This window comes from Gossypium hirsutum, chromosome A08 (genome assembly GCF_007990345.1).
Source record: "Gossypium hirsutum isolate 1008001.06 chromosome A08, Gossypium_hirsutum_v2.1, whole genome shotgun sequence".
In the NCBI taxonomy this organism is placed as follows: domain Eukaryota; kingdom Viridiplantae; phylum Streptophyta; class Magnoliopsida; order Malvales; family Malvaceae; genus Gossypium; species Gossypium hirsutum.
In genome coordinates this window covers 5,529,565-5,541,328 of record NC_053431.1, presented here as the reverse complement: position 1 = coordinate 5,541,328, position 11,764 = coordinate 5,529,565, and the positions used below count along the sequence as shown (strand labels likewise).

The 11,764-nt window shown below is 34.4% G+C and overlaps 1 protein-coding gene and 1 pseudogene across 6 annotated transcripts; both read left to right on the top strand.

Annotated features, from left to right (window-relative positions):
* On the top strand, positions 1-3,227 carry LOC107949578 (L10-interacting MYB domain-containing protein). 6 transcript variants are annotated; one of them, XM_016884313.2, is made up of 5 exons: positions 1-162; positions 334-670; positions 747-840; positions 1,482-1,933; positions 2,437-3,227. In XM_016884313.2, exons 2-5 carry the CDS (start codon positions 335-337, stop codon positions 3,022-3,024), a joined length of 1,470 nt encoding a protein of 489 aa, XP_016739802.1. In that variant the 5' UTR covers positions 1-162; position 334; the 3' UTR covers positions 3,025-3,227. The 6 variants fall into 6 exon arrangements, with proteins under 6 accessions (XP_016739802.1, XP_016739793.1, XP_016739777.1 ...); XM_016884304.2 differs by having other exon boundaries at positions 1,467-1,933; XM_016884288.2 differs by having other exon boundaries at positions 1,434-1,933.
* A 4,277-nt stretch (positions 3,228-7,504) lies between these two features.
* Positions 7,505-10,724, top strand: LOC107949575 (L10-interacting MYB domain-containing protein-like; annotated as a pseudogene).
* Positions 10,725-11,764: the final 1,040 nt, after the last annotated feature.

Below are 11,764 nucleotides of genomic sequence, written 5' to 3'. Positions count from 1 at the left end.
TTGATATTTGGGATAAATCCAGAATTGGGATACTCCGCTCCTCTTGTCTATGATCTAATTCCAGCCGCCAAGCATTCATAGCACTATCCAGGAAAACCTTATCCCGACATTTGCAGAAAACCCAGGTTCTTGCCCCTCCATTTTCCCAGAGTCGAATCCAAGGTATACATTTTTCACTCAACTAAACCCATTCTCTCTCTCTCTCTTCTTCACCTTTTCTTTTATGGTTCGTTTTTAATTTATTTTTTTTTATTTCATGCCCAAATGTTTACATTGATTTATAATTCTTGCCTTTCGATTCTGTTGGTGCCTTGTCTTTTTACGTTGTTCAAGAATGGGTATCCGTGCCAAGAGCAATTTGGATCGATCAAGGACGATATGGACACCCGAGATGGACCGATATTTCATCGATCTCATGTTGGAGCAACTCAATAAAGGTAATAGGTTCGATGACCATGTTTTCAGCAAAACGGCATGGATGAACATGAATTCATCGTTCAACGAGAGGTTCAAGTTCGAATACGAGATGGATGTGCTGAAAAACCGGCACAAAACACTGAGGAATCTGTACAAAGCTGTTAAGAACCTGTTGAATCAGAAGGGTTTTAACTGGGATTCGACTCGACAAATGGTGATCGCCGAGAATAAAATCTGGGATGAATATATCAAGGTTCAATGCTTTACTTATTTGATGATTTTGAGGGTTTTTTTGCATTGCAGGATCTTACGGGTTTTCTTATTTACAGGTAAACCCAGATGTGCGTCCTTGCAGAGTTAAAACTATTCCTTACTACGATGATCTGGGTATTATATATGGAGATAATTCAGCTAGGAAAACAGGTAATGATTCAATCGTTGATACTACTAGGTCTTAAGTTTGGTGGTCCACTCTGAGTGTCGGGTTTGAATATGAATATTTCCGGACTCCAGACTAGTTCGCATGACTTTGTTCGAAGTTTTTTCATGAATGATCTTTGTGTTTATTTATGGAGATAGGGTAATTTTTAAAAAGGGTTATGATTTTGTCCTTGACATGACTAACTCCGTGTCCGGTTTTGAACTTAGAGTGAGTTTCAGATACGGATATGCATCGACCTTTTTCATTAATGATTTTTGTTTTATGTATCGAGATAGGATAGTTAGTATAAAGGGTAAAAGTTCTATCCTTGATACTACTAATTCTTTGTCTAGGGCTTTGTTACCGGTACTCGGGGTTGAGTCTTGGGTATGAATACATGTATAACACGAGCATGCTCTTTTTTCTAAGCTTTTCCATATACGTGGAGGATCATAAACCGTATCTATGTCCAAATATTTGTCGGACACAGGCATTAAACATGGATATTTTAGGAACAGAAGAGTCCGGGTAACATGAGTCTGGTGTATCTCATTGTTAGAAGGTTTCATATGTTGCTGATATAATATGATACCAGGCTTTAATTTGCCTGAGACATCATCACACTCAGGTGACGATATAACAGGATCTGCTGCTCAACCAGAATGTGGCAATAAAGGAACTGTGGAGGCTGTTCATGAAATTGTTGTGCGTGATGATTTTATCTGTTTGCCACTAGAAGTGGAGGACACAACAGAGACGACGCTGAATGCAACAACAAACCCACTATATAGTCGTACTAGAATGTACTGGCAACCACCAATGGACCGGTTTTTCATTGATCTTATGCTTGAGCAATTGCAGAATGGGAACCAGATTGATGGTGTATTTTGCAAGCAGGCATGGACAGAGATGATTGCTTCATTTAATGCGAAATTCGGTTTTAATTATGATGTGGACATACTAAAGAATCGGTATAAAACTCTAAGAAGACAATATAATGTAATAAAGAATCTTCTTCAACTGGATGGATTTACTTGGGACGATGACCGTCAAATGGTGATTGCTGATGATAGTGTATGGCAAGACTACATCAAGGTATTACGTGTAATACTTGAACTGCTGTCGATGCTCATATAGTCTAGGCCATATTATCCATAAGATGTTCAGCTATGTTAAATCATACCTGATGCATGCATAATCTACATGGAAGCCACTTAATATCCACCATCAAGAATTCATGGCATTGTTTTATTTCTTTAGATCGATGTTGTTTTGATATGTCGATATGGATGTGACACGAGTATGTTAAACTTTTTCTAAGTTTTTCATGTATTTTAAGTGTCATCTTCCCATACTTTTATTGGAATATGTGTTGGACATGGGTTCCTCAATTAAAATGAAGAGTTTGAGTGGTGCAGTTTAAGGGTAACAATGTTACGAGGAAGATGATGCCGCCTTTATTTCATTTTGTTCATCGATTTGTTTGGTATACTATTAAAAGCCCGTTGAGAAGTAATAGAGAGACTTTTGATGCATATCATTATAATAATGGTTTCATTATATGGGATTTGAAAAAGCTGTTATGTACTAACATGCAGGGACATAAGGATGCACGACAATTCATGACTCGACCGGTGCCGTACTATAAAGACCTGTGTTTGATATGCAATTCCCCATATCCTGATGGAAGTGATTGCTTTTCCCTTCAATGTACGGACCCAGAAAACAGGGTTCAAGAAGTGAAGCTGGGGCAAGCAACCAAGTGTTCTCCGTCTCCTGTAACATCTGTTTCGGGTGAAGATGAAATAGGTGATGTGCTGGAGCCAGCACATCGGGATTCAAACACAAATGGATCTAACCTGAAGTGCAAACGTCAACCAGAAAACAGGTTAAATTCTGCACATACAAAGAAATCACGAGGCGAAGATGATGACATGGCCAGTGCTCTCCGAGAGATGGCAAGCGTGGTTTCGTCTTTAGCGGAGAAGAAGGATGATGGGAACACCAACTCCATTCCGATAGAGAATGTGATTACAGCAGTACAGGCACTACCTGACATGGACGAAGATCTTATATTGGATGCATGTGACTTGCTGGAAGATGAAATAAAAGCAAAAACTTTTATGGCATTGGATGTTAAACTGAGGAAGAAGTGGCTGTTACGGAAGCTTCGTCCTCAGCAGTGAGTTTAATCGAGTTGTGTCTAGTTTCAACGGAATGGTTTAGATATGTGTCATAGTGAATGTAAATTCAGTGAGTAGAGTCAATGTTAGCAAGTAATTTGGCAGACTAAAGTTTCAAGAATCTTATGAAAATGGCCGAGAAAGTCTAAATATTTGCTCTGATGTATATTTGTATATATAGGAATAAGCTTATATTTTAATTTGAATATGAAATCGGCTTTGAATATAAATAATTGAGGGTTCAGGGTTATACAAGCTACCATCCATGGTTGTTATCCCCAACTATTTTATGTAATGCAACTTAATTCCTGGCACCATCCATTAGTTTTAGGCATGAGAATTGGGGTGGGTATCGGGCAATTAAAAAACTTGTTGAATCGAGGTGAAGAGCTTTTAACTTTCGAATAAGTTGGGCGAGGCTGGGACAATGGTCTCTTACCAGTCTCGGCCGTTGTTAATAACTCTGCTTAATAGTCTAGCATCCGTCTACTATAATGAGGTGGATACACTCACCTGAGGTCCTTCCCAAAATGGCCGATTTAGCCTCTCTAGTGCTTATGATCTGGTTAAAGGATAATTGAGCAATCTTGATTCGATTAATTGTTAAAATTCCATGGAAATTAACCCACCAGTGCCTCGTACTAATTTTGGGAATTTGGACCGAAAGGATTGGATTTCTATTAATATTACTTCTAAAAAGTGGATGCAAGTCCTTCAAGTTCCATGGAAATTTGTCTTTTGTTTCTTTATGTGGCAGTTTTGGTTAACTAGCAATTTTGTTGTTTCTTTCTGCTGATTGTCATTTTGCTAATGCAGTTGATGCCATTTTGGCTAAAGCAGGAGACGAGAGTTCTATGCTTTCTCCACACCAATCAAACGAAAGCCAATCTCCACCATTGTAGGTTTCTTGGTTGGCACAAGCTTAATATCGATGATTCTTCGGTGGGGACTCGGACAAGGATAGAGCTAAGAGTTCATTATGAAGCCATGAGGGACAAGGATAGAGCTAAGAGTTTATTCCGAGAGCTATCAGTGTCGAACTGGGGTTGTGGGCTGCCCTCCATCTTGCAAAATCTCTTGATATTGTTAATATGGAAATTCAACTTAATGCTACTAATGTTATTAGTCTTATTGAGAATATTGTGAATGCGTCTCTAAGTAACCATTTGTTTTCTTCGATATTCAGGGAATTCCAACAAACCACAATGAAGCATGCTTTTAAGGAAACCAGTGTGTCGATGCGCTGGCTAAGATATGGGGAGTAGATGGAGTTGGTAGTCGGTACCGTACCAGCTACTACCTACCATTTCGGTTCTAAATTGGTATCAAATAGTTTATGTTTTGTTTCGGTTAAAATTTCGGTGCTTTTCGGTTATTTTGGTGTGTTTTGACTTGTTTCAATCATTACCAGTACTTAATAACCCGTACCAGTTCGTACAAAATTTTAATATTTTAAACCAACTTTTAAATTTTTTATCTTAACCATTTTAATTTTTTTATAATTACATTTAAAATTAATAATTCTTAAATTAAATTCTTATAACTGTAAAATTTACATTTAAATATATTTATGTGGATGTAATTGAGATATATATGCATATACAATCAACCCTTTCTATGACAGTCACTCACTATTACAGCAAGGTGTTTTTCGGTTATTTTGGTGTTTTTTGTACTTATCCAATTAACATTGCTTTGTAGTTTTCATGATTTAATTTCAAGTTTAATCCCTCCATACTAATTAGAAAATTTTCACTTCTAGTTCATCGTATTTTATAAAAATTTCAATTTAGTCCTTATAAGAAATATTCTAGTTATTATTTATATTTATTTAATTTTTATAAATTCTTATGTATTTTTATAGTAAAATTAAATTTTAAATATTTTTTATTTTGAATTTTTAAGAATCAAGATTAAATTGGTAGAATGTGTAAGGTTAAGGGCTAAATATATTGAATTTTTAGAATTAGGATCAAACTGATAGAATTTGTAAACATTGGAGGGCTAAATTTATTATTATAACGGCCTGTTTTTCAATAGTATCGAAAATAATGGTTTTTGAACTCTATTTTCGATGAGTGAGTTTGTAAACATTATTATATTTAATATTTACGAGATTAGTATAAGGTTTAATTAAATTTTGGTTCTTTAATTCTATCAATAGGAGAGTTAATTAAAATGTAAGGACTAAATTATAAAAGTGGTAAAAATTAATCACTATGAATTTTTAATTAGTTAAAGGATCAATTGAACAATTGAACCTATTTATAATGTTGGATGTTGGATGATGATGCCATCATCCACTTATATTTGCTTAACCATGTGTAGTACTAAGTTAATTGACCAAGTTTTATTAAATTTAATCTAACTATATAAAGGAAATTAAAAGAAAAAAAATTTTCTCTTTCATCTTTTCTTCCAAAGGCCGTATGTAGGAAAAAAAAAACCCTTACCAACGTTCAAGCTTTAGTCCTTGATTTGGTAAGCTTATAATTTTTATGTTTTTGGGTCTTGAAAGTTCTTGAAAGTTTGATTTAGTTAGCCCGTATATCAATTTGCGAAATTGTTAAAGTTTAAAAAAAGTTGTCATTGTTGAATCTTGAAACTTCTTTGTATTAAATTGATAGATTTTGAGCTTAGATTTAAAAAAAAAAAGGAGACTAGTTTGTAAAGTGGAAATTATTAAATTTGAACTTAGGGACTAAAATGTGAATATTTTGAAATTAGCATGAAATTACTGTAATTTATTATAATACAAGACTGTAGAAGGATGAATGTCACATCCTGAGTTTGGCGGATCTGAGTTTAAGGCGTAAAGCTGTAAAGTTATTTGATTAGCGTAGTATAATCTGCCACTTACAATTTTCTGGCGTATTGGAATGTGACGTATAGTAACTACTATAGAAGTGTTTGGTGATTAAAGATTTTATGTTTTTCTTATTTTTTATTTTAAATATTTTAAATATACATACAAAAATATATAATATTAAAATTTACACTCATGATATGTATTGAAAAATAAATATTACACATATAAAAATTATATTTACTAAAACTAATGATATTTGTAATAATTATTTGATTTTATGAATAAAAAATATATTAATTAAAAAGATGAATTCAAAATATAAAATTGAAAATTGAAAATAATATATTTATTAATTAAAAATAATTACAAATATGTTTAGAAGATGAGAAATTGAACTTACAAGAGCTAATATGTTAAAAACATTAATTAAAAATAATCAAAAGCTTAAAAAAATGAAATAAAAAATACAAATGTGAGTGGGAAAAGAAAAGAATCGAACTATTAACATTTAAACATCTAACCAAAAATATTAATTATATTTAAAAAGTAAAAAAATGTTATTTAAACAGAAAGTGTGTCGGGTTGGGTGCACTTTCCTGCCACCTATACATAAAGGGCTCAGCTAAACAGGCTTTCACACATTCTCGTTAAAATCGATCTATTTCTCTAAAATTTCAAAAATACGACCTATTTGGCTAATAAACTTTCTTGTGGGGGGCATAAATGGTTAATTTAGCCAACACCCCCATGTCTGACCCGAACATCGGATCAAAACACCGAAATGTTACATTCTCTACTACATTCTTCACTTATCAAATATTTTCTTATAAACTTTCATAACTTTTCAATTTAGTCCATTTTTACCATAAGAATTTATTATTCACTAATTAATCATATTAAACCAATTTTCTTTCTTATTACACTTTAATCACATAATTTATCTCAATATCTTATTTCACATATCAAATTTCTATGTATTCTACTTCTATTATTTCACCCCCATATTTTCTCAAGTTTAACAATTTAGTCATTGTTATCATAAAAATTTCATATTTTTCCACAACTCATTTTTACAATACTTTATGCATATTTCATCATCTCATAACACATTCAATAAGCTTTAATCATAATTTCCATATTCACATATTGAATTGTTTCACACTTAAATTTTTTTTACAATTTTCAATTTAGTCCTTATTTCGATGGAATTTATTTTTCACCATATAAGCACTTTAATCAAATAATTCATTATATTATTTCACATGACAATTTTTCATGCATATCGCTTTACTTGTTTCAATTATAAATTTTATAAAGTTTACAATTTAATCCTTAACATCATGAAGATTCATTATTTACTATAATTTCACCTTAACATTACTTTGTAATCAATTTACTACTTCTTTTAAACTCTTTATCATAAATCTTAAATGCATGTTTGTTTCATTGAAAATAATTTTTATGAAATATTTTCAAAAAATCTGTCAAAATAACATAAAATATTTTCCATAAATTTATCTAAACAATAAATAATATTAATTTTTATAAAAAATTAAAATATTTTTCAAAATCTATTTTGAGTGAAACAATCAAACCTTTTGCCTAAGCTTGTAAAAGAACAATTGTAATTTTGGCTGTAACTAATCTATGAAAAATTATCAACGTTCTTATCCTTCAGAAGTGGGATAACTCCAAATCACGGATACTCCACTCCTCATGTCTATTATCTAATTCCAGCCGCCAAGCATTCGGAGCACTATCCAGGAAAACCTTACCCTTACACTTGCAGAAAACTCAGGTTCTTGCCCCTCTATTTTCCCATGTTCGAATCCAAGGTATACATTTTTCACTCAACTAAACCCATTCTCTCTCTTCTTCTCCTTTTTCTTTTATGGGTCGTTTTTATTTTTATTTTTTATTTCATGCCCAAATGTTTACATTGATTCATAATTCTTGCCTTTCAATTCTGATAATGCCTTGTCCTTTTAAGTTGTTCAAGAATGGGTATCCGTGCCAAGAGCAATTTGGATCGATCAAGGACGAAATGGACACCCGAGATGGACCGATATTTCATCGATCTCATGTTGGAGCAAAACAATGAACGTATTACGTTCTATGATTATGTTTTCAGCAAAACGGCATGGATGAACATGAATTCATCGTTCAACGAGAGGTTCAAGTTCGAATACGAGATGGATGTGCTGAAAAACCGGTACAAAGTACTGAGGAATCTGTACAAAGCTGTTAAGAATCTGTTGAATCAGAAGGGTTTTAACTGGGATTCGACTCGACAAATGGTGATCGCCGAGAACAAAATCTGGGATGAATATATCAAGGTTCAATGCTTTACTTATTTGATGATTTTGAGGGTTTTTTGCATTGCAGGATCTTACGGGTTTGCTTATTTACAGGTAAACCCAGATGTACGTCCTTACAGAGTTAAAACTATTCCTTACTACGATGATCTGGGTATTATATATGGAGATAATTCAGCTAGGAAAACAGGTAATGATTCAATAATTGATACTACTAGGTCTTAAGTTTGGTGGTCCACTTTGAGTGTTGGGTTTGAAAATGAATATGTCCGGACTCTGGACTAGTTCGCATGAATTTGTTCTAAGTTTTTTCATGAATGATCTTTGTGTTTATTTATGGAGATAGGGTAATTTGGAAAAAGGGTTATAATTTTGTCCTTGACACGACTAACGCCGTGTCCGGTTTTGAACTTAGAGTGAGTTTCAGATACGGATATGCATTGACCTTTTATAAGTTTTTTCATTAATGATTTTTGTTTTCTGTATCGAGATAGGATAGTTGGTATAAAGGGTAAAAGTTCTATCCTTCATACTACTAATTCTTTGTCTAGGGCTTTGTTACCCGTACTCAGGGTTGAGTCTTGGATATGAATACGTATATAACACGAGTATGCTCTATTTTCTAAGCTTTTCCATATATGTGGAGGATCATATACCATATCTATATACAAATATTTGTCGGACACAGGCATTAAACATGGATATTTTAGGAACAGAAGCGTACAGGTAACATGAGTCTGGTGTATCTCATTGTTAGAAGGTTTTATATGTTGCTGATATAATATGATACCAGGCTTTAATTTGCCCAAGACATTATCACACTCGGGTGATGATATAACAGGATCAGCTGCTCAACCAGAATGTGGCAATAAAGGAACTGTGGAGGCTGTTCATGAAATTGGTGTGGGTGATGATTGTATCTCTTTGCCCCAAGAAGTGGAGGACACAACGGAGGTGACGCCAAATGCAACAACAAACCCACTGTTTAGTCATTCTAGGATGTACTGGAAACCACCAATGGACCGGTTTTTCATTGATCTTATGCTTGAGCAATTGCAGAATGGGAACCAGATTGATGGTGTATTTTGCAAGGAGGCATGGACAGAGATGATTGCTTCATTTAATGCGAAATTTGGTTCTAATTATGATGTGGACATACTAAAGAATCGGTATAAAACTCTAAGAAGGCAATATAATGTAATAAAGAATCTTCTTCAATTGGATGGATTTGCTTGGGATGATGACCGTCAAATGGTGATTGCTGATGATAGTGTATGGCAAGAGTACATCAAGGTATGTATTTATGTGTAATACTTGAACTGCTGTCGATGCTCGTATCGTCTAGGCCATATTATCCATAAGATGTTCAGTTATGTTAAATCATACCCGATGCATGCATAATCTACATGGAAGCCTCTTAATATCCACCATCAAGAATTCATGGCATTGTTTTATTTCTTTAGATCAATGTTGTTTTGATATGTCGGTATGTATGTGACACGAGTATGTTAAACTTTTTCTTAGTTTTTCATGTATTTGAAGGGTCATCTTTCCATGCTTGTATTGGTGTTGGACATGGGTTCCTCAAATAAATGAAGAGTTTGAGTGATGCAGTTTAAGGGTAACGATATTACGAGGAAGATGATACTGCCTTCATTTCATTTTGTTCATCGATTTGTTTGGTATACTATTAAAAGCCCCTTGAGAAGTAATAGAGAGACTTTTGATGCATATCATTATAATAATGGTTTCATTATATGGGATTTGAAAAAGCTGTTATGTACTAAAATGCAGGGACATAAGGATGCACGACAATTCATGACTCGACCGATGCCATACTATAAATACCTGTGTTTGATATGCAACTCATACCTGATGAAAGTGATTGCTTTTCCCTTCAATGTACGGAACCAGAAAACGGGGTTCAAGAAGTGAAGCCGGGGCAAGCAACAAAGTGTTCTCAGTCTCCTGTAACATCTGTTTCAAGTGAAGATGAAATCGGTGCCGTGCTGGAGCCAGCACATCTGGATTCAAACACAACTGGATCTAACCCGAAGTGCAAGCGTCAACCAGAAAACAGGTTAAATTCTGCACATACAAAGAAATCACGAGGAGAAGATGATGGCATGGCCAGCGCTCTCCGAGAGATGGCAAGCGCTGTTTCATCTTTAACAGAGAAGAAGGATGACGGAAACACCAACTCCATTCCGATAGAGAATGTGATTACAGCAGTACAGGCGCTACCTGACATGGACGAAGACCTTATATTGGATGCATGTGACTTGCTGGAAGATGAAATAAAAGCAAAAACTTTTATGGCACTGGATGTTAAACTGAGGAAGAAGTGGCTGTTACGGAAGCTTCGTCCGCAGCAGTGTGTTTAATCAAGTTGAGTCGAGTTTCAATGGAATGGTTTAGATATGTGTCATAGTGAATGTAGATTTAGTGAGTTGAGTCAGAGTTGTTAGCAAGTAATTTGGCAGACTAAAGTTTCAAGAATCTTATGAAAATGGCCTAGAAATTCTAAACATTTGTTATGATGTATATGTGTATATAAAGAAATAAGCTTATATTTTTAATTTGAATATGAAATCGGCTTTGAATATAAATAATTGAGGGTTCAGGGTTATACAAGCTACCATCCATGGTTGTTATACGCAACTATTTTATGTAATGCAACTTAATTCCTGGTACCATCCATTGGTTTTTGGCATGAGAATTGGTGTGGGTATGGGCAATTAGAAAACTTGTTGAATCGAGGTGAAGAGCTTTTAACTTTCGAACAAGTTGGGCGAGGCTGGGACAATGGTCCCTTACCAGTCTCAGCCATTGTTAATAACTCTGCTTAATAGTCTAGCATCCGTCTACTATAATGAGGTGGATACAGTCACCTGAGGTCCTTCCCCAAATGGCCGATTTAGCCTCTCTAGTGCTTATGATCTGGTTAAAGGATAATTGAGCAATCTTGATTCGATTAATTGTTAAAATTCCATGGAAATTAACCCACCAGTCCCCCGTAATAATTTTGGGAATTTGGTCCTAAAGGATTGGATTTCTATTAATATTACTTCTAAAAAGTGGATGCAAGTCCTTAAAAGTTCCATGGAAATTTGTCTTTTGTTTCTTTATGTGGCAGGTTTGGTTAACTAGCAATTTTGTTGTTTTTTTTCTGCTGATTCTCATTTTGCTAATGTAGTTGATACCATTTTGGCTAAAGCAGGAGACGAGAGTTCTATGCTTTCTCCACACCAATCAAACGAAAGCCAATCTCCACCATTGTGCAGGTTTCTTGGTTGGCACAAGCTTAATACCGGAGATTCTTCGGTGGGGGACTCGGACAAGGATGGAGCTAAGAGTTCAATACGAAGCCATGAGGGACATTGGGTTAGGGGCTTAGTGAGACATATGGAACTGTGGGCTCTAAAGGATGCCCTCCATTTTGCAAAATCTCTTGATATTGTTAATATGGAAATTCAACTTAATGCTACTAATGTTATTTGTCTTATTGAGAATATTGAGAACAAGTCTATAAGTAACCATTTGTTTTCTTCGATATTCAGGGAATTCCAGCAAACAACAATGAAGCATGCTTTTAATGAAACCAGTGTGTTGATGAGCT